General features: G+C 40.1%; 1 protein-coding gene across 3 annotated transcripts in view; it reads left to right on the top strand.

The window, feature by feature from the left end:
- Positions 1 to 22,487, top strand: part of trappc9 (trafficking protein particle complex subunit 9) — a 607,852-nt gene that overhangs the window by 149,859 nt on the left and 435,506 nt on the right. For all 3 annotated transcript variants that reach the window (XM_060823567.1, XM_060823563.1, XM_060823570.1), the window contains one exon: positions 12,080 to 12,210. In XM_060823567.1, coding sequence (XP_060679550.1) covers positions 12,080 to 12,210 — 131 coding nt within the window. The remainder of the gene's footprint in view (positions 1 to 12,079; positions 12,211 to 22,487) is intronic.

The raw sequence follows: 22,487 nt of genomic DNA, 5'->3' as shown, positions 1-22,487 counted from the left end.
TTCGGCGGGTCGGTGTGGACTTGTTGGGCCGGAGGGCCTGTTTCCACACTGTAAGTCTAATCAAAAGAATCGACGTTTTGGGCATGAGCCCTTGATTGGATTTAACATCGATATTCTCCTTAATCACCACACAAGGTAAACTGCTGCTCCGGTTGCCAAACCCATACAACAGTAGCATACCCCAACTGCTCCCCCCCCCCCCCCCGAAAAAAAACCCAAAGTGGCATTAGCACAGCTTCCTGCATGGGTATAAGACCATAAGATACAGGAGCAGAAATTAGGCCATTCTGCCCATCATGTCTGCTCTGCCTTTCAATTATGGCTGATAAGTTTCTCAACCTAATTCTCCTGCTTTCTCCCATAACTCTTCATTTCCTTGATACTCAAGAACCTAACTGTCTCAGTCTTAATTGTACTCTATAATATTGGTGGCCCTCTCATTTAGTTGCAACCTGTTCTTGTTATACAGATCATTCTTGCCCTGTGAGAGATTCCAAAGATCCAGATATTTGAAGCCTTCCTTTTACACCAGTTGTTGAACCATACATTTGAATGTATTAACTTCCTATTTCTAGTCTCAGTAGCACATTGCACAGGGAATAAACCGAAACGTCCTGCATTTCAACTTTGTACCTAACTCCCTAACTTCCCTTTGTGGGACCCCAACTCTCTTATGTCATTCGTACCAACATGGGCCATCTTACATTTTTTTAAGAATATCCATTGCCGGTCAGAGATATCACCTACACTTTGATTCACTTCCCCCCTACCCCAGGTATACAATGGAACCAATTGCGGTACCACTGATCTGGCTTTTGCTGTCGCTTTCCTGTGCAAGGCAAACCCTACCCCTGCCCTTGATTTCCAACTTGTTGCAGAAGATGAGATGGTCCTTTTAGTTTGCCTGGGCTTACTACTAATCAATCTATCTTCCCCAGGTAATTTCAGTTGCTTTCAGTGTGGTACAGAGTGACTGGTTCTCAAATCAAAGTCTCTAATTTATTTTTTTGAAGCCACAGGTCTCAGCAGTCAGTGAGGAAAAATAAAGTGGCTTTTTCAGGTCTTTTTCTTTTTGTTTTAAACAGCAAAAGGAGATAATCTGGATGCCATTGTTAGCATGTGGAAGACCTGTGTCATCAATAATGATTTGCTTAGCAGTGATTCAATCAGCTGCTAGTTGCTGGCTGAATCTCCCTTTATAGTCACTCCCTTGTGCTCTTTTGTCTGTAGTAAACCGTTCCCACTACTTGGACCTACTTGTATGCAACAGTGTCAGCATGACGTAAATGTTGATTGTTCATTTTTTTAAAAAAAAAGTTCCAGCAGTCCCTTTTCACCATTATCACTTGTTAAAGCTATCTCTTTCTCATTTCTCAAAAAATACAGGAAATAATGAGAGCCTATACATAAATTGGTAATTTGTAATAAAGGTTATTAAATGAGGCCTTATGGGTTGAATTGGACAGAAAAGACCCAGTCCATTTCTGGTGGTTTGTGATAGTATCCCAAATAATCAGCAGTAGAATGAAAATCAAATACAGAAGAAATTTGTCGAATGCAGAGTGTGTGTGTGTGTCCATGTCCATGTCCATGTATAAAGAATGTTGATTAGTTAGCACAGTTGCCTCGCAGCACCAGGAATCTAGGTTCAATTCCATCCTCAGACGATTGTTTGTGTGGCATTGGCACATTCTTGCTGCTTCTTCGTTGGTTTCCTCTAGGTATTCCAGTTTCCTCTCTGTCCAAAGATGTACAGGTTAGGTGGTTTAGTCATGCTAAATTGCCCATAGTGTCCAGGAAAGTGCAGGCTAGGTTGATTTAATCATGGGAAATGCAGTATTACAGGAATTGGGAATGGAGAATGTGGTTTCTCAGCTGGATGTTGTTCGTATCTGTGTTATCATCAACAGTAACCTGCTCCGTGATGCCCAGTTTGGGTTCTGCAAGGGCCATTCAGCCCCTGACCTCATTCTACCCTTAGTTCAAACATGGACCAAAGAGCTAAACTTTAGAGGTGAGGTAAGAGTGACAGCCCTTGACATCAAAGCTGTGTTTGATCAAATATGGTGTTGAAGCGTAAATCCTATGACTGGGAGCAAAGACTGAGGAGGCAGGCAGGATTCAGGCAAGTGGCAGATTTCTTATTGAAACAATGCAGGGAAAGGCCAAAGATTTTCTCTGATTCTGGTTTTGACATGAGAATATAGTTGTTCCTTGAACTATAGTTTGGCCTAGAAGAGAGATCAGTGACACACTCTAATTTTTGCAGTGAAATAAAGCATTTTTAGATTCGTTACAATAATCGCATACAACGTGGTCACTATGACCTTCCCCTTATTCTGTACATCCAATCCTGTAAAACATCTAATTAACAATGGACATTCCTATGGACATCACTACATAAACATTATCTCATGGTGTTTAACAGACATTGTTATCTCATGGTGTTTAACAGACATTGTAATCTCCAGGCCTTGGGATCTTACTATGCATCCGATTAATTCACGTTCCACAGTTAAGTTTATATTCCTTTGGACAAATTCCTTTCATGAATCAACCAATTGTTGTATTTTAATGAACTTGTATCTGTTCTTAGATGTCCTCATATTAAATTGTCCCTGATGGCCATGTAGGGCCTTCTGTTCACCATGGAGTGGCCCTCTTCAAAGGTACCATTGTGTTTTACTTAATGCTGGAGCAGGCTGTTTAATTCTATGTAACCCTTGTTGGCCATTTTGTGTCTTACAGGAGCAGGCTGTTTAGTTCTGTTAATCCCTTGTTGGCCATTTTGTATCTTGCAAATGTGGGCAGCCCTTCTATGTAGCATCAAGGACCCTGAGCAAAACTGGAGTCAATGGGAATCCAGGGGAAAGCTCTTTGGTGGTTAGAGTCATACCTGACACATAGGAAGACCGTTGTAGTTGTTGGAGGTCTGTCATCTCAGCTCCAGGATACCTGTGCAGGAATTTTTCAGGTCTCTGTCCAAGGCCCAACCATATTCAGCTGCTTCGTCAATCATTTTCCCTCCATCATAAGGTGAAGAGTGGGAATGTTTGTTGTTTGCACAGTGTTCAGCACCATTTACAACTCCTCAGATACTGAAGTAGTCCATGTCCAAATGCAACAAGATCTGGACGATTTCCAAGCTTGGACTGACAAGTGGCAAGTAACATTTGCGTCACACAAATGCCAGACTATGACCATCATCAGTAAAAGACGATCTAACTACCACCTCCTTGACAGTCAGTGGTGTTACCATCATTGAATCCCTCACTGACAACATCCTGGGGGTTAACAAAGACCAGAATTCAACTGGACTTACCACATAAACATTGGCTATGAGAGCAAGTCAGACGCTAGCAGTACTGCGGGGAGGAACTCACCACCTGACTCCCCTAAGCCTGTCGTCCATCTACAAGGAACAAGTCAAGAATGTGATGGAATGCTCCCCACTTGCGTTGATTTGTGCAGCCTCAACACCACTCAAGAAGCTTGACATCATCCAGGACAAACCAGCCCACATGTTTGGCACTACATCCACAAGTATCCATTCTCTCCACCACTGGTGTTTAGGAGCAGTAGTGGATGCTGTATAAAAAGATGCATTGCAGAAATTCACCAAAGATGCACAGACAGCTCCTTCCAAACCCATGACCACTTCAGTCTAGAAAGACAAGGACAGCGGATATATGGAAACACCACAACCTGCAAGTTCTTGTCCAAGCCACTTACCATCCTGATTTGGAAATGTATCGTCGGTCCCTCACTGTCACTGTGTTAAAATCCTGGAATTCCCCTTCTAAGGGCAGGTGGACTGCAGTGGTTCAAGAAGGCAACTCATCACTAACTTCTCAAGGGCAACTAGGGACAGGCAATAATCGCTGGCCAGCTAGTGATACCCACATTCCATAAAAAGAATGAATTTAAAAATAAAACTGATCAATATTTTTATTATTCATGGACAACACATTTTTATTTGAGGATGTAGATGTCCATCTTCTTCAAGATCCAGAAACAGTAATAATGTACAAAAATGACAAGTATCCAACAGTATCTGTTCACCTGATGCTGAGTTTTTCCACCACATTTTGTTCTCCATTTCTGTTGTCATCTGCGATACTTTTTGCATTTAGTGTTAATTGATCTGGATGTAGGTTTGCTCGTTGAGCTGGAAGGTTCATTTTCCGATGTTTTGCCATACTCAGTAACCTCTTCAGTGAGCCTTTAGACAAAGCACTGCTGGTATTTTCTGCTTTCTATTTAAATGTTTGTGTTTCCTGGGGGGGTGATGTCATTTCCTGTTCTTTTTCTAGAGGAGGGATGGCAAATGGGGTCCAAGTCAATGTCTTTGTTGATAGAGTTCCAGTTGGAATGTCATGCTTCTAGGAATTCTCGTGCATGTCTCTGGCTAGTCCTACGATGGATGTGTTGTACCAGTGGAAGTGGGGTCCTTCCTTATTTGTATGTAAAGATACTAGCGAGAGGGTGTCATGTCATTTTTGTGGCTAGTTGGTGTTCATGTATCCTGGTGGCTAGTTTTCTGCCTGTTTGCCCAATGTAGTGTTTTTGCAGTTCATTTTGCAAATGACATTAGTTTTGCTTGTTTGTATAGGTTCTTTCAAGTTCATTAGCTGCTTTTTTAGTGTTTTGATGGGTTTGTGGCTACCATGATGCCAAGAGGTCTGAGTAATCTGGCAGTCATTTGGATTTGGCACATTGGGCCTAATTCAAAAATACTAGCTAATTGATATGAACAGAATACCCTGGTTTGCAGCTTATATGTTTTCATTTGTTGATTTCCAGAAGGACTGCAAATTTAAAAAATCAAGTACCCAGGTCATAATTTTAGTTATAATTCAGGTTTCTCCAACTGAAGTGTGGAAATTTGAGTGCCAACAGAGTGGTTTTTATTACTGCAGAACTGAGATGAAGTTTCCGTTTGTAAAATAGTAACCTTTTTCAAATGAGCATCATTTTCTCAACTCAGGAAGAGCAATTATTGTTGATAACATAACATGATAGGAAGAAGGGCTTTTAGTTTTGAGCGAGAGATTAAAAACAAATGCTATGTGTTAATTAATTTTTGCAAGTACTATAAATGATATTCATAAGTTTGCATGTTCAGCTGGATCAGCAGTTCAAGATGGCATCTGAAAAAAGTCCATAATATAACTGATATGATTGGCATGATTACAAAGAAGTGGTTTTCCTTTTGAAATCAATCTTTCAGTGGATTGGTGTTATTATGTTCCTTATTTTAGCAGACAACAACAAACATTTTTCTTCCTTTTGTACTTCAAACAAATTTAATTGCCATCCAGAAATAATGTTTATATTGTACACAAAATTGTATAGATGTCTCAGCCATTGAAATTAAATGACTAACACGTTAAGAATTTATTTGGCAACAGCTAATGAACTACAACTAATAACTTCCTGAAAGCAACTGATGCCCAGCCTGTGTTCTTATTGTTGGATTCTATCTATTTTTATCCCAATGGCTAATGTACTCATTTTAACATTTACAAACATCCATGGATTTCCATTTTTAAAACTGATTATTCTGAATTTTACCATATATCAACTGATAAAATAATGTGCCACATTACATGGTGTTAACAGTGCAAGGTTTATGGGGGTTTAACTCCCTCTCATTATTTCAAGGGGTTTGCACTTCACTGGCAAGACCAGCAGTTAACGTCTTGCAAACATTATGGTGTGCTGCTGCTGTGAAGGAGGAGAAAGTGAGGACTGCAGATGCTGGAGATCAGAGCTGAAAATGTGTTGCTGGAAGAAGGGCTTATGCCCGAAACGTCGATTCTCCTGCTCCTTGGATGCTGCCTGACCTGCGCTTTTCCAGCAACACACTTTCAGCTCTGCTGCTATGAACAATTGCAATCTCTGATGAAGGGAGTGGTTTGGAGCTGGATGAAGTTCTCGAGTTGTGACTTCATGAGAACTTTATGATGATTTAGGAAAAGCTATCCCTGTTTTGAACTTTGAATTATACGGCAAAATGAAAAACAAATAAAGTCTCTTAAAGTCAGATGTTAGTGGGTTAAAATCACACTTTAACTCTTGGCTATCTGTTAAACTGAAGTCCTGGCTCATCTCTGACTCTTCCATAAAATACAGCAGCAGAATTAGAAGTGTGCCCTACCATATGATCATGGCTGATACCTTTCTCTTCCCACCCCCACTACACCCTCTGAACACCTTCCAGCAAATCCCCCTGCCACCCCCACACACAAACACAAATAAATTATACCCAGCTTTCCTAATGCATGGGCCCAAGATTACCACCTCATCTCCCCCTTTCTCTCCTCTTCCCCCTGCCCCCCCCCCCCCCCCACACACACACGCGCGCGTGCACATGTCTTTGCCCAGCCTTCCCTAGAGCTGACCCTTGACCCTGCTATCATACTTAGCTATCAGACCAGTCACCACCCCCAGATCTAACAATCCTCCACCCTGACTTGCGAACCCTGACCTCTCAGTTGACACTTTCTACTCCACCCCTCTCCACTGACTTGACCACATACAAGCCAACACAACAACTTAACACCTGGATCTGTCCTGAACATGTCCATTTAACTGACACTTCCCATCCTTTGTCCACCTGACACCTCCCAATCACGCTCTCCTATCCAGCATTCCTAACCGCCATCAACAAACTGACACTTTACCATTAATTCTCCTGACAGTTTCTCCCCTCATCTATTCGACACACTAACCCCAATTTCTCCTCCCATCTGCCACCTTATCCTATATACACACACACACACACACACACACACACACACACACACACACACACACACACACACACTAACTGAATCCTGCCTCTATACCTTCCCCTAAGTCTCTACAATGACGTAATGGTGGTCATTCTTACTGATATTGTCATGGATAAATGCATCTGAGACAGACAGATTGTACTTTGTCATCCTCGCCAATGTTAAGTACACTACGCTGTACAGATGAAGTCCAGTGTTCACTTTGATAATACCTTACATTGTGTTGTGTGGCATTATCACCATGCTAAACAGAACAACTTTGGAATCTAGCAACTCAAGACTGGGCATCTATGAAGTGCTCCGCCCCATTAGCAGAGTCTTACCCCAATGCAGTCTGTTACCTCATGGTTTGACACATCCCTGATTCTGTGATTACTATCAAGCCATGAAATCAACCTTGATTCAATAAAGAGTGCAGGAATCAAGTATGCAACAGCCATACCTAAAAATAACTTGTTAACCTGGTGAAGTCCCAGAACAGGGCTACTTGCATGCCAAACAATATAAGCAGCAAGGTATAGACAGAGCAAAGTGATTCCGTAAACAACAGGTCAAATACAAGCTCTGCAGTCGTGTCACATCCAGTTATGTGGTGGTGTTGAACAATTAAGAAACCTACAGAGAAAGACAGTCTACAAGTATCCATATCGTCAATGACTGGGAAACCAGCATATCCATGTAAAAGGTAGGGTTGAAGCATTTGTATTCATTTTAAACCAGATGTACCAAGTAAATGACTGATCTCTGCCGCCTCCAAAATTTCCTGGATGCCGGTTTTCAGTCATTTAATTCACTACACGAGATAGCAAGAAGCAATTGGATGCACTAGATACCGCAAAGACAATAGTTTTGACAACATTACTGAAGACTTATCCTCTAGAACTTGCTGTTACACGGCCAGCTACAACACTACCTAATGAAGTCCAAGGTTAACTAGGTATGTCTAACAAGGAGGACAACTCAAGCTCAGCTAATTACTGCCTTATCAGTCTGTTCTCTATCAACAGTAAAGTGGTGGAAGTGCTGTCAATAGTGCTATCAAGCAGCTCTTGCACAGCAATAGTCTCACTGATGTCTAGTTTGGGTTCTGTCGGGGCACTTAGCTTACGTGGGGAGATATGATGTGACATTACAGACGTATTTGACTTTGGCATTGAGGAGCCCCAACAAAATTCAAGTCTGTGGAAATTGAGGAAAATTCTCTGCTGATTTGAGTCGTACCTGGCACATGGAAAATGTGAGTCATTTGGGCTCCAGGACATCGCTGCAAGAGTTCCTCAGGGTAGTGTCCTAGGCCTGACCATTTTCACAACTTCATGAAATAGGCCAGAAGTAGAGATGTTTGTGCATGATGTCACAAAATTCAGCACCATTTGTGAGTCCTCAAATACTACCCAAATTCAGCAGGATTTGGGTCGATATCCAGGCTTGGGCTGGTCTGTGGCATGTAACATCTGTGACAGGCAATAACCATCTCCAATAAAAGAAAACTTGACCACCACCCATTGACATTGAATGATGTTACCATCACTGAATCCTCCCACTGTTAACATATTGAGGGTTACCATGAACCATAAGCGCAACTTGACTAGCCATATAAATACAGTGAATATAAGAGTAGAAGCTAGTAATAATGCAACAAGTAACCCCTGCTTCCTAACTTCCAAAAGCCTGTTCATCACCAAGTCAGGAGTTTAATGGATTACTTTCTGCTCGCCTGGATGAGTACAGCTCCAACACGATATGAAGCTTGACACCATCCAGGTGAAAGCAGCCCAGTTGATTGGTATAATGTCCAAAACATCTAGTTTATCCACCACAAATGCTCAGTAACTGCAATGTGTGTCGTTTATAGGATTCATAGAACAAGGAATGTTATAGTGCAGTAAAGACTCTTTGGCCGTCGATATTGCATTGACCTGTGAAACCAATCTGAAGCCCATCTAACCTGCACAATTCCATTATCATCCAGATGTTTATTCAATGACCATTTAAATGCCCTTAAAGTTAGTGAGTCTACTACTGTTGGCAGGCAGGGGGCAGGGCATTCAACACCCCTACTACTTTGAGTAAAGAGCTTACCTCTGACATCTGTCCTCAATTTAAAGCTATGACCCTTTGTGCGTGCCATCACCATCTGAGGAAAAAGACTGTCACTGTCTACCCTAGCTAACCATCTGGTTATCTTGTATGCTTCAATCAAGTCACCTTTCATCCACCTTCTCTCTCTAATGAAAACAGCCTCAAGTCCCTCAACCTTTTCTCATAAGACCTGCCCTCCATACCAGGCAACATCCTAATGAATCTCCTCTGGACCCTTTTCAGTGCTCGCACATCCTTTCAATAATGCGGTGACCAGAACTGTACGCAATACTTCAAGTGCGGCCGCACCAGAATTTTGTGCAGCTGCAACATGACCTTGTGGCTCTGAAACTCAATCCCTCTACCAGTAAAAGCAAACACACCACATGCTGCCTTCGCATTCCTATCAATCTGGGTGGCAACTTAAAGGGATCAACGTTCATGGACACTGAGATCTTTCTGCTCATCTACACTACCAAGAATCTTGCTGTGAGCTCAGTACTTTTATTCCTGTTGCTCCTTTCAAAGTGAATCACCTTACACTTTTTCTACATGAAATTCCATTTGCCACCTCTCAGCCCAGCTCTGCAGCTTATCTATGCCCCTCTGTTACCTGCAACATCCTTTGGCATTATCCACAACTCCTCCAACCTTAGTGTTATCTGCAAATTTACTAACCCATCCTTCTAAGCCCTCAACTAAGTAATTTATTAAAATGACAAACAGCAGTGGCCCCGGAGCAGATCCTTTTACCACTAGTAACTGAACTTCAGGATGAACATTTCCCATCCAACCACCACACTCTATCATCTTTTAGCTCGTCAATTTCTGATCCAAACTGCTAAATCACCCTCAATCCCAATAGCCTACTGTGGAGAACCTTGTCAAATGCTTTGCTGTAATCCATATACACCACAAAAACTGCTTTACCTTTATTCACCTATTTGCTCACCTTCTCAAAGAACTCAATGAGGTTTGTGAGGCATGACCTACCCTTCACAAAACTCTGTTGACTGTCTGTAATCAACTTATTCCTTTCTAGATGATTATAAATCCTATCCCATAACTTTTTCGAACACTTCCCCCATAACTGAAGTAAGGCTCATTGGTCTATAATTAACAATATTGTCACTACTCCCCTCCTTGAGCAAGGGAATGACGTTTGCTATCCTCCAGTCTTCTGGCACTATTCCTGTAGGTAATGACAACATAAAGATCAAAGCTAAAGGCTCAGTAATCTCCTCTCTGGCTTTCTAGAGAATCCTAGGACAAATCCCATCCATCCCAGGGGACTTCTCCCTTGACTTGAAAATGTATTGGTGTTCCATCACTGTTGCTGCTCAAGATCCTGGAATTTCTACCACAACAGCATTGTGGCTGGCCTGCAGCACGTGGGACCTAAGGGGTAACTTTTTGACCTAGAGGGTTGTGTGTGTATGGCATAAGCTGCCAGAGGAGGTCATGGAGGTTGATACAATTACACTTAAAAGGTCTTTTTGAATATATAATTTTAGTTGCACCAAGCAGTAAACTTCTGCTATAAGTTCTGTGTCTTACCATTTTTTACTCCACAACCACCTGATGAAACGAGCAGTGCTCCGAAAGCTAGTGCTTCCAAATAAAACTGTTGGGCCATAACCTGGTGTTGTGATTTTTTTAAACATTTAAAAGGCATCTAGATGGATATATAAATAGGAAGGGTTCAGAGGGCCGTGGGCCAAGTGCTGGTAAATGGGACTAGATTTGGTTAGGCTATCTGGTTGGCATGGACGAGTTGGACTGAAGGCTCTGTTTCCGTGCTGTACATCTGACTCTAAAGAATCATGTTGGTTGGGTATAAGAATGATATTCCATCTAAGCTTTTGTGCTTCTGCTTACTGTGTTGTATCACATATGTAACATAATTTCAGCAGCAATAAAATAATCGACCTCTGGATCAAATTCCATGATTCAGGACTCTTGACTGAGTCAGAAGGCTTTGAATTCAAACTGCACAGCAGAATTAATTGCAGAATTCATCCTGACTCTCCAGTACAGTATTGAGGGAGAGTTGTATTGTCAGGGGTGCTGTCTTTCTGTTAACAAGGCCCCATCTATCTGCAGGTGATTGTTAATGATTCCATGGCACTGCTTTGGGGAAAAAAAGCAGGGAAAGTTCCTGCAGTATGTTGGTCAATATTTATTCCTCCATTATTTTGACTAAAGTAGATTATCTTGTCATTGTGTAAGATTTCAAATTCAATTGTCATGGTATCTAAGATAGGCAGTTTATTGGTCATAAGTAATTTGAAAGGTAATTTAATTAAGTTCATTAGGAAGGAACTGTTTAGATAAAATACATTAGCTAAATTGAGCAGAACTGTCTTGAACCTGGTGACAGTTGAGGGTTCTTTATGACAGAAGCTGAACGTACATTTGGCACAGTGTGTGTTGATCTTGGTAACTCTATAATGGTAGTATCCTGCTTTCAAGCTTAGTGTGAAGCTCTGGGTTCAAGCCTACTTGAGAATTTGATAGTCGAAGAAGGTTTATCCATAACAAGGCGAAATAGTTTTGAGTACGAATTTGTAAATCCTTCCAACATACACTAATTGCATGCAATGAAAGTGGGAGAGATTCCTGATCAGCTATGTGATGCAAAGGAATTGGAACCCTTACTAGCTCTATAGCTTCAGAATACAATATATGTAGGTTGACACAGCAACGTGGACTCCTCAGGGAGATGGTTATGTGGTTGGTTAGATGGCTAGTGTGGATCAGATTGCCAACAGCACTGAATTGGATTCCTCTTCCTTAACTGGGGTATGTTTGGGGATAAAGCACCCCCCCCCCCCCCCCCCCCCCCATGTATGAGTGTCTGATGCTCAAAGTTGGAGCTTCTATTGGATAGTGAGCTTGAAGGGATGATCTTCACTGTCTCTGCTGTGCATTAAACCTAATCTAGCACAATCTTTAGGATACACATTCACCTCGTAAAAAAATTGTTCTTTAGCAGCTTTTAAAAATGTGTAAGTTGCAAAAAAACTTTCTGGTAATGGAATTTGTTATATTGAGAAATAGCATATTATATGTTCTGTACTTTTGTTTTTGTTTTCTTTACCTTTCCATAAATTTCTATGAATCAAGACAGTTGATAAACTTGTTGCATAAATTAGCAGTCATGTGTATGAAAACTGTGGTTTGTTTCTTAACTATTTCAGATGGCATCAGTGTTGCAGGGTTACCCTTGTCAAGCCCTTTTCGACAGAATGGCAAACCTCGCTCGGATAGCAAGTCTACTGTTTTGAATTCAGCTGACACCAACAGTAAGAGTGAATACAGTCATATAAAGGTAGGATCATGCATTTGAGATGTTGTGTACAACAGTTTTGATAGGTGTTGTGCTTCAAAATATGGGCTTGATTGTGACAACTCTAGCAAGTGTTGACTGGTAGTTAAGACATTAAGACAGAGATAAGAACAAGCAGGAGTTGATTGCAAACCCGTAAGCCTACTTGGCCATTTAATAAGATGATGGCTAGTCCTTGACCTGACTATTATAATTTACTTCAAAGAGGATGTCAAGTATAGCCAGCTGCATTTATTGATAAATAACATTAAATTGCTGATTTATATCTTTTAAAGTTAGGCATTTTAAATTTGTGGTTTTAATGCATGAAGAAAACTAAGATTTGCTTTGGGGTTTACAAGGGAGCTTCACTGGATTGGTTCCTGCTATGAAAGGGCTGATCCTTGACCTCAACTTGACCTACCCTCTGAATTCCCTTATCCCTTCATTTCCCTAAATTCCAGAAATCTGGCCATTGTTGCTTTGAATAAAACTGATGAGTGAACATTTGTGGTCCTAAGCAAACAATTCTAAACATTCTCAATCTTAGAATAAAGAAATTTCTTCTCCTCATTCCTGGAGGAAGGAAAAAAATTCTGGCTGTAACAGGATGCTCTTTTTGAGTTCTTTTAGATATTGGAGGTGATTTCCTCAAATTCCAGGAGCAGCAATTACTGTTCTATATGCTGTCACATTGTTTAGGAACTTTGGAGAATAAAACAGTCAAATCAACAGCCCTTTTAAAAGGGAGAGGTATAGACAAAGGCAGCACATGGTGAGAGAGACCCACACTGCTAACTGACACAGCGTGAATCTGCACAATTATTGCCTTTGCTGTTGAATTCGTGTATCTGGGAGTGCATCTGGGAAAATTAACAAACAGTGAAATTCACAACAGATCTTGGAGGAACCTGTTTGGGAGAGGTCACAGTAGACAGACAGATAAGTCATTAGTATTAAGTATGGTGTTGGTGCCTTAGTATAAGTCTGCAGTAGTGAGTAGAGTGGGTTCTTTATTGATTATATGTTTTATTGAAATATGTCTCTTGATTAAATTTAAAAATAAAAGCCATAAATATCAAGTTAGCGTGGAGCAGTGTTTTGTACAGGAATAACATAAGGCCATTTTCTGGGTCTGCAGATTGGAAGAAGCAAAAATGGCCCCAAATAGAGTGATATGCTCCACTTGTCAGATGTGTGAGTTTAGAGAGATTTAGTGTTACTGAGGATTATATTTGCAATAAATGCGACAATTAGAGGTAATGAGGCATTTACAAGAGCGGGGGAGTGTGATGACTGGCAGTTACAGGAAGGAAGAAAAGTCGCAGATATGGTCAGATATGGGAATGATGGATTCTCGAGGGAATGTAGGTTGAACAGGCACGTTTCTGATATTGAGATTGACTCTAATGCAATGAAAGGTACGTCGGGTTCCAAGACATCGATTGTTCAAGAAAGTGAATTAGACTGGTCAGTCTTACGTCTGTGATAAGCAAGGTACTGGAAAGCCTCTGAGAGATAGGATTTCTGACCAGTTTGAAAAGCATAGTTTGATTAAAGATAGTCAGCATGGCTTTGTGGGGCAGGTCATGCCTCACAAACCTTTGAGTACTTGGAGGATGTGAGAGACATGTTGATGAAGCAGTGGATGTGGTGTGTATGGATTTCAGTAAGGCATTTGATAAGGCTCCCCATGGTAGGCTCATTTCGGAAAGTTAGGAGGTACGGGACACAGAAATTTGACTGTCTGGATACATAATTGGCTGGCCTAAAGACGATAGTGGGCAGTAGTGGATGGTAAGTATTCCGCCTGGAGGTCTGTCAGCAGTGATGTCCAGCAAGGATCTGTTCTTAGGCCCCTGCTCTTTGTAGTTTTTGGTTGATGACGTGAAAGGGTGGCTTGCAATTCTGTCGATGACCAAGGTCGGTGATCGTATTGAGAGCTGTTGCAGGCTACAACAAGACATTGACAGGATGCAGAGCTGGGCTGAGAAGTGGCAGATGGAGTTCAACCTGGATAAATGCGACGTGATTCATTTTGAAAAGTTGAATTTGAATGTTGAGTACAGGGTTAAGAACAGGATTCTTGGCAGTGTGGAGGAACAGTGGGATCTCGGGGTCCACTTAGAACCCTCAAAGTTGCTACCCAGGTTGATCGGGTTGTTAAGAAAGTACATGGTATTTTGGCTTTCATTAGCTGGGGGATTGAGTTTAAGGGTCACAAGGTTTTGCTGCAGCTCTATAGTGCTCTGGTTAGACCACATTTGGAATATTATGTACAGTTCTGGTTGCCTCATGATCGGATGCTTTAGAGAGGGTGCAGAGGAGAGTTACTAGGATGCTACCTGGATTGGAATGTCTGTTTTATGAAGAGAGGTTGAGTGAGCTCTGGCTTTTCACAGTGGTGCGAACAAGGAGGAGAGGTGACTTTGTAGAGATGTACAAGGTAATGAGAGGCATACATAGAGTAGGATACGAGAGACATTTCCCCAGGGCAGAAATGGCTGTCATGAGGGATCATAAATTTAAGGTGATTGAAAGAAGGTATAGAGAAGATGTCAGTGGTAGGTTCTTTTTGCAGAGAGTGATAAGTGCGTAGAATGCACTGCCAGTGGTGGTGGTAGAGTCAGACATCAGGAGCATTTAAGCGGGGACCAGACAAGTTTGTGGACAGCAGTAAATTGAGGTGTATGAGGGTTAAGTTGATCTTAGATTTAGATAAATGCTCGGCATAACATCATGGGCCGAAGGCCTGTACTGTTCTATGTAGCACTAATTAATCTACTTCAATCTGTGTCTTGATTGGGCAAATCAAATCAGTAACAATGCCTCAGAGAAGAAATGCCTAGATTGTATGTTAGATAGTATTCTGGATCAATTTGTTAAGGAACTAACAAGAGAGGAGGCTTTCCTTCACTGGGAACTGTAGAGTGAGAAATGAGTAATGGATGATCGAGCTATGCAAGGCCCCTTGGAGAAGAGTGACCAGATTATGATGGAATTTTTCTTGAAAATTAAGTCTCATATAGTTGATTCGGTGACCTGGGTCTTGAATCTAAATGAAGTACAGCAATGATTGTTGTGTATTTGTGAGAGTATGTTGGACTGTCATTTTGCTGACCATGTGACATATGTTGATGTCATCAGTTATTTTAAACGGAAACTGCTTAATCTAACCTTGCTACATGTAGAATGGACTTTAAGTAATTTTCCCAAAGAAATGATAGTAGATTGACAATGGCAAAACAGTTCATGTGTTTGTGAAGGAATTGAAACAATTGTTCAGTCCTATCTAGCAGACGAATAAAATGGAAAATATGGCTCAACCATGGCTAACTGGGAATATTAGGACGGGGAATGCAAATTGGCCGCAAAAAAAAACCCAGCAGGACTAGTTTAGAATTCAGCAGAGGAGGACAAAGGGGAAAAAATCGAATATGAGGATAAACTGACATTCGAACATATAAACTGATTGGAAAAGCTTCTATTTGTATGTACAGACAAATTAGGTCCCTTTACAATTCGAAACAAGTAATGTTATAATGGTGAACAAAGAAATAACAGACCAATTTAATACATATTATGGTTCTGCCTTCACAAAGGAACACAAATAACATCGTGAAAATCTAGCGGAACAACAGGTCTTGAGATGGCAGAAGTGAAGGAAATCAGCATAGGCAGAAAAACAGTGTTGGAGAAATTAATTCAATTAAAGGCTGATAAATCTACAGGTCCCGATAATTTACATCCCAAGGTATTTTTTAGGAAACTGGTCTAAGCATCGTGGAAGTATTGGCTGTCATCCTTTTCAAAATTCATCTTTTAAGACTCTGAAGACTTTGGATCAATTCATCCAAATTGGAGGGATTGGAAGGAAGCTAAAGAAATCATACTGTTTCTTTATTTTTAAGAAAAGAGAGAGCAAACGGGGAATTATAAACCTTTTAGTCTAAGGTCAGTAGTGATGAAAATGCTAATCAGAGTTATACAGCATGGAAACAGACCCTTTGTTCAAACTCGTCCATAATATCTTAAACTGATTGTAGTCCCTTTTGCCAGCCATTGGTCCCTATCCCTCTAAACCCTTTCTATGCATATACTCATCCAGATGCCTTTTAAATGTTTTTGCACCAGCCTTCACCACTTCCTCTGGCAGCTTGGTCTATACACACACCACCCTCTGCATGAAAACATTGCCCCGCAGGTCCCTTTTAAATTTTACTTCTCTCACCTTAAACTAGAGGCCATAGGCTTTGGATTCCTCCACCCTGGGGGAAAAAACCTTGGCTATTCACCCTATCCATGCCCCCCATGGACTTAAAACAGTAACAGGGTTAGACAGACTCAGCATAGATTGGTAAAAGGGAAATGCTACTTGGCAAATCTACTAAATTTATTTGAGAATATAACAATTATTGATAAGGGGGAAGCCAGTGAATGTGGTTTACTTGGACTTTGAGTGGTGAGTGTATGGAATGAACTGCCAGAAGAAATGGTGGAGGCTGGTACAAATGCAACATTTAAAAGGCATCTGGATGCGTATATGAGTAAGAAGTATTTAGAGGGTTATAAGCCAAATGCTGGCAAATGGAACTTGATTAATTTAGGATATCTGGTCATCCTGGACGAGTTGGACCGAAGGATCTGTTTCCATGCTGTACAGCTCAATGACTATGAAGAAGATTTCTTCACTGAGTGTGCTGAGCCTGTGGAATTCTCAGCCACAGAAAGTGAAATGTTTTCAAGAAGGAGTTAAATCATTAGATATAGTTCTTAAAACTAAATGGATTAAAGTGTATGGGGAGAAAGTGGGAACAGTGTCCTGAGTTGGATGATCAGCCATGATCATATTGAATGGCAGAATAAACTTGAAGTTTCTATTTTCCATGTTTCTTTGAGGTTACTTTTTATTCTCCTGAACAAAAAATCCATCTAGTTGATGTCATCACAGGTGAAAGTGAGGACTGCAGATGCTGGTGATCAGAGCTGAAAATGTGTTGCTGGAAAAGCGCAGCAAGTCAGGCAGCATCCAAGGAGCAGGAGAATCGATGTTTAGGGCATGAAGAAGGGCTCATGCCCGAAACGTCGATTCTCCTGCTCCTTGGATGCTGCCTGACCTGCTGCGCTTCTCCGTCATCACAGGTGAAGCAGCTTCTTAATAGGACTGAACAAATCAAATGAATGACAGGAACAGGAATGGTGTTGGTGAGAAGGGAAGTCACTCAATAAATGATGGGTAATCAACAGCTAGAAAAAGTTGAGAACGTGGATCATATGCAGCAAAACATCAAAACAACAAATGAATGAAAACAGCTCAATTATTGAAAAGGAATGGGAAAATTGCATGCTCAAAAAATGGAATTTTCTTGAATGGGGGAAAGCATCAGAATTGATGAAAGTTGTGAAAAACTAATGACATTAATGAGCAACAGAATGCCTTTGACAAGAATGAAGCAAAGGTTTTTTTTTGAAGTTTGCATTTTCACTTGTTTGGAAGAGTTAGAGGCCAAAGATTGAAAGATGCACATGGCAGATGGTCTACATCTGCTTACTTGAGCTGGTTACAATAAAAGGGAACAAATGACTGTAGCAAAGTTAAAAACACAACTTGCAAATTTCTTAATCCTTTATATTTGAGTAGGGTTTATAGATTCAACTTTAGCTCTTTTGTCATGTCACTGTTGTCCTTCACATATCTATCCAACTCTGTTTTGAGAACAAAGGTTTTGAGAACATATTTGTTTCCATCGCCATATCAGCCGGTGAATTCTAAATCAGAACTATTTTGCTTAAAATGTTTTTCCTTCTCACTTTCTCTGGTTCTTTTGCCTATCATCTTGAATGTGTGCTGTTGACTCTTGAGCCTTTGAAAAAAGTTTCCTGTAATTACAATATCTAGATCCTTCACGATTTTAAACACCTTAATCAAATCTTTTGGCCTTTTCTGAAACAGTGACCAGAACTTCTGCGGTTTATACACATAACAAATGTTTCATCAGGTGAATGATTCCAGAGAATTTCTTCAGTATTTGCTCCAAAACCATTGTGACCTTCCTATAAAATGCACCAACAATTTTGGGTATAGTTGGAACTTCTGTTCTTTATCAGTTTAGCATAACTAGCTTATAAAGTACAACATCCCATATGCTTGTATGTGGAATGAACTGCCAGAGGAAGTGGTAGGTACAGTTAGAATATTTAAAAGACATTTGAACAGGTACATGAATAACAAAGGTTTAGCGGGATATGAGCCAAATGCAGGCAGGGGAGACCAGTGTTGTTTAGGAAACTTGGTCGGCATGGACGAGTTGGACCGTGTGTATGACCCCATGACTGAATAAGCTCTGCATCCAGGTATATGTCCACTCCATTTGTTTTACTGCCCTTGACACAAGCATATTCTTCTTCTGGTCCTATCCATTGACTTGGTTGAGCCATATAATATTCCTGCTTATCTCTCTCATTTCCTACAGCTGGCAAATCCTTGGGATGATGATTGTGTTCTTCTGATTCTGCCATCACAAGCAATCCTGATTTTGATTGTATCGGTTGTGAAAGCTTAAATATTGCCTCTGATATTTGAATTCTTATTGGAGATTATGGTTACTTGACACCAATGACCTATTAGCAACCATGCATATGTATTTTTAAAAAAAGTCTCAAGATTTGTCTCAGCAGTATTAAAAACCGTAATACGATTGAATCTCATAAGCAAATATGTCAGATGGTCAAAAGTTGATCAAAGATAGACAATTTATATAGTGTGGTGAAGGGAGGAATACTGAAATTTAGGTCTAGGCAGTTCTAAGTGTAGGTTACAAAGGTGGTGTGATTAAAATTTAAGATGCCAGAGTTAGATCAATGTAGACATGACTGAGGGTTGTGGATCTGGAGGAGGTTACAAGGTTTGAGGCTTTGGAGTGATTCAAAACAAGGATGAGAATTTTAAAATCGATATTCTACTTGAGGTGCCAGTACAGGTTAAGGAGCCTAGTAGCGATGGATAAAGTGGGAATTGGCTGTGAGTTAAGAGATGGGTTACAGAATTTGGATGATTTCACATGTCTGGAGGATATTGCAGAACAGCCATCAGTGTATTGGAATAGTTCAGTTTAGAGTTAGAGTGAAAAATAAATTAAGCTAATAAAAGTCCAGTTATGTGCTGTGCTTGTGAACGCTCCGAACTTGTGTTACAGACTTGGTTGATTTATGATCTTTCATGTCAGTAATTTAGCTGCAGTGATTGATGTTTTAAAAACATGGTATATTTTCTTTCCTGTAAGTGCTTGGAATTTTTGTTAAATGTCATTTTAATGAGTCTTTAAGTTATTAACATAACATGGTTTACTCTTGGCTTTGAACTTGATGGGCTTTAAATGGCCATTGAGCATAATCTGCGGGCAGTACCAAAAATGTTGACCTCTTGGTTCCCGGAAACATTACTGGCAATAAGTTCAGAAAGGATAAAATTAGAATCTCTCATTCGAATAATTTCCGTCTTAATGCTAGAATAGTTTGCATTAGTCAAAACCTTGTGCTGATCTCAGAAATCCTTTCCAAGCACAGCCTTTTCTTTTGTAGAAATGTATTGGCCTGATAAAAAAAATTTATCTAACTAGTACTCTCATATTTATAAGACAGAAAGGTGTAATAATAAATTTGATGTATTCTTGCTTGAAAAATGGTAATTTAGATTTTGGACTCTTTCTGCAAATGCCTTTCCAGTGTGGGATTAAAAACTGAAGCAACTTTCCAGTTGGTTTTTCAGATGAATGCCATTGTGTTTGTGAGGGAGCTGCAGGAGTTAACTGATGTTTTGGCAGAACTCTTGTTCTCACTTAGAAAACATTGGAAATACAAAGCGAAAATAAGTAATTTTTTTTAAGAAAGGTAAATCTGTAAATGCCACTTGTATTGTCCTGAAGACTGAAAGAATGGGAAAAGAGGCTGCTTTAAACCAGGGATAAAAATCTCACAACACTAAGTTAGAGTCCAACAGGTTTAATTGGAAGCACACTAGCTTTCAGAGCGTAGCTCCTTCATCAGGTGATAGTGGAGGGCTCAATCCTAACACACGGAATTTATAGTAAAAATTTAGTGTGATGTAACTGAAATTATACATTGAAAAATTGATTGTTAAGTCTTTCATCTGTTTGAATACCATATAGTTTCACTTTTTTCATATGTAAATCACAAAACCTTTTGTTAAAAGTTGCATTCTCAGATTAGCTGTTAACAATGGGTGATAGCTAGACAATATGTTGAAGGTGTTAGCCCCCTGTGTTCTTTGTCTATGCCATGATGTTTAGATTGATTCTAATCTAAAAAGTGAGATAACAGAGTTTTACATGAATTCATGCAGTTTTTGAGCAAAGTACAATGCAGGATTACATTGTTTTCAAACAGATGAAAGACTTAACAATCAATTTTTCAACGTATAGTTTCAGTTACATCACACTGTAATTTTTGCTATAAATTTTGTTAGGATTGAGCCCTCCACTATCACCTGATGAAGGAGCGACACTCCGAAAGCTACTGTGCTTCCAATTAAACCTGTTGGACTCTAACCTGATGTTGTGATTTTTAACTTTGTATACACCAGTCCAACTCCGGCATCTCCAAATCATTAAACCAGGGAAGCCGTGTAAGGAAATAGTTTTCAAAATTGCAAATATCTACTGGAATACAATGGTATCTGCAGCATTGATCGCTCAAACAATGAGGAAGAATTGAAGACTAATCAGCAATGCCTGTTTATGTTGAGAACAATTTTGCTCATTGACAGCCTCTTGATTGGCTTTTCAAAAAACACCAGTTGTTGTGGATCAGCATAACAACAAATATTTGATTCCTGGACAGGTTGCTCTGGTCTTGTGTACGAACAATCCCTCCACCACTCATTCTCAGTTGCAGCAATGCAGAAATTTACCAAGGCTCCTTAAGCAGCACTTTTCAAACCCACTGCCACAACTATCTAGAAAGACAAAAGTGGCAGCTGTATGGGAACGACACCATTTGCAAGTTATTTTCCAAGCCAGAGACCATCCTGACTGACTGGAAATACATTGCCATTCCTTCAGATGGGTCAAAACCCTGGAGCTCTCCTCAGAATTTGTGGGTTTACGTACAGAAAGTGTACTGTGGCGGTTCAAGAAGCCACCTTAGAACCATCTTCTTGAGGGCAACAAACGATGGACAACTAATCCTGGCCCAGCCAATGGAGTCACATTTCATGAATTAATGAAATAAGCAGAATTGTTCAGCCTTTCAAGAGAGAGCATCAATCTTCTGCCTCTCCCTCTCTCCCTTCTGTATGAAGAATGAAAAGAAACGCCCATATCTAGTTACACTCCAATGGTTACTAAACCCCTCTTTTTCTCTGTTGCATGAGAGAGAGTAGAAGTTTTTCTCCATTGTGAGTCTAGAATAAGTGGGCATGATGGCATGTTCTCAGAATAAAGGGTTGCCTCTTTAAGAAATGAGGAATTTCTTTTCTCAGAAGATCATCAATCTGTGGAATCCTTTATGTCAGTGGGCTATAGAGTAAGTTTTTCAATATATTCAAGACTGAGATACACTGTTAATCGGTCACAGTATCCAAGGTTATGGTATATAAGCAGGAAAATGGAGTTGAAGATTATCAGCCAATGATCTCATTGAATGCATAGCAGACTTGATGATTTGACTGGCCTATTTCTGTTCTTATATCTTACGGTCTTCTGTTTGAACTAACTTAGAATGCATGGCTCTTTTCAAGATCATTAATTAAAGTATAACTTTGACATGAAATGCATGTCTGTGATGTTGTGACTGACAGGCTAGACTGTGAGGTGCATAAAAACGAAAAGCAAATGCTCAAATATCCAATTTAGTCAAGACTTCATTGTACTGCTAAAAGACTGAATTTCATTTATTATACTTTGTGAGGAACCCTGATATTATGTAGTGCTCCTGGAATTTCAAATTTCATTTTGAAGAAATGCAGCAATAATCTTAACACCTACTTATCTATAGTTTGATTCTGTCTTTCAGTTGTATGATGCATTTTTAAATTATTTGTCTAATTGCACTCCTAAAACATGAACAAATGGAAATTTGCTGTACATTTTCATCAAATCTATGAAGAGTTTCATTTAAACTGAGTATGAATGATTTTGCCTCAACAGGAGAAGTCTTATTGATCATGTTTATTCATGCATTGTTTGAGATTCATTCTATCTCATATCTGTATGCTCATATTCAAATATCTTTACCGGCTACTGACAGTTTAGTAAGATTGA

Source organism: Hemiscyllium ocellatum, chromosome 4 (genome assembly GCF_020745735.1).
Source record: "Hemiscyllium ocellatum isolate sHemOce1 chromosome 4, sHemOce1.pat.X.cur, whole genome shotgun sequence".
Classification (NCBI taxonomy): Eukaryota; Metazoa; Chordata; class Chondrichthyes; order Orectolobiformes; family Hemiscylliidae; genus Hemiscyllium; species Hemiscyllium ocellatum.
Note: the sequence above shows the minus strand (reverse complement) of the source record. Positions and strands in the feature narration are given on the sequence as shown.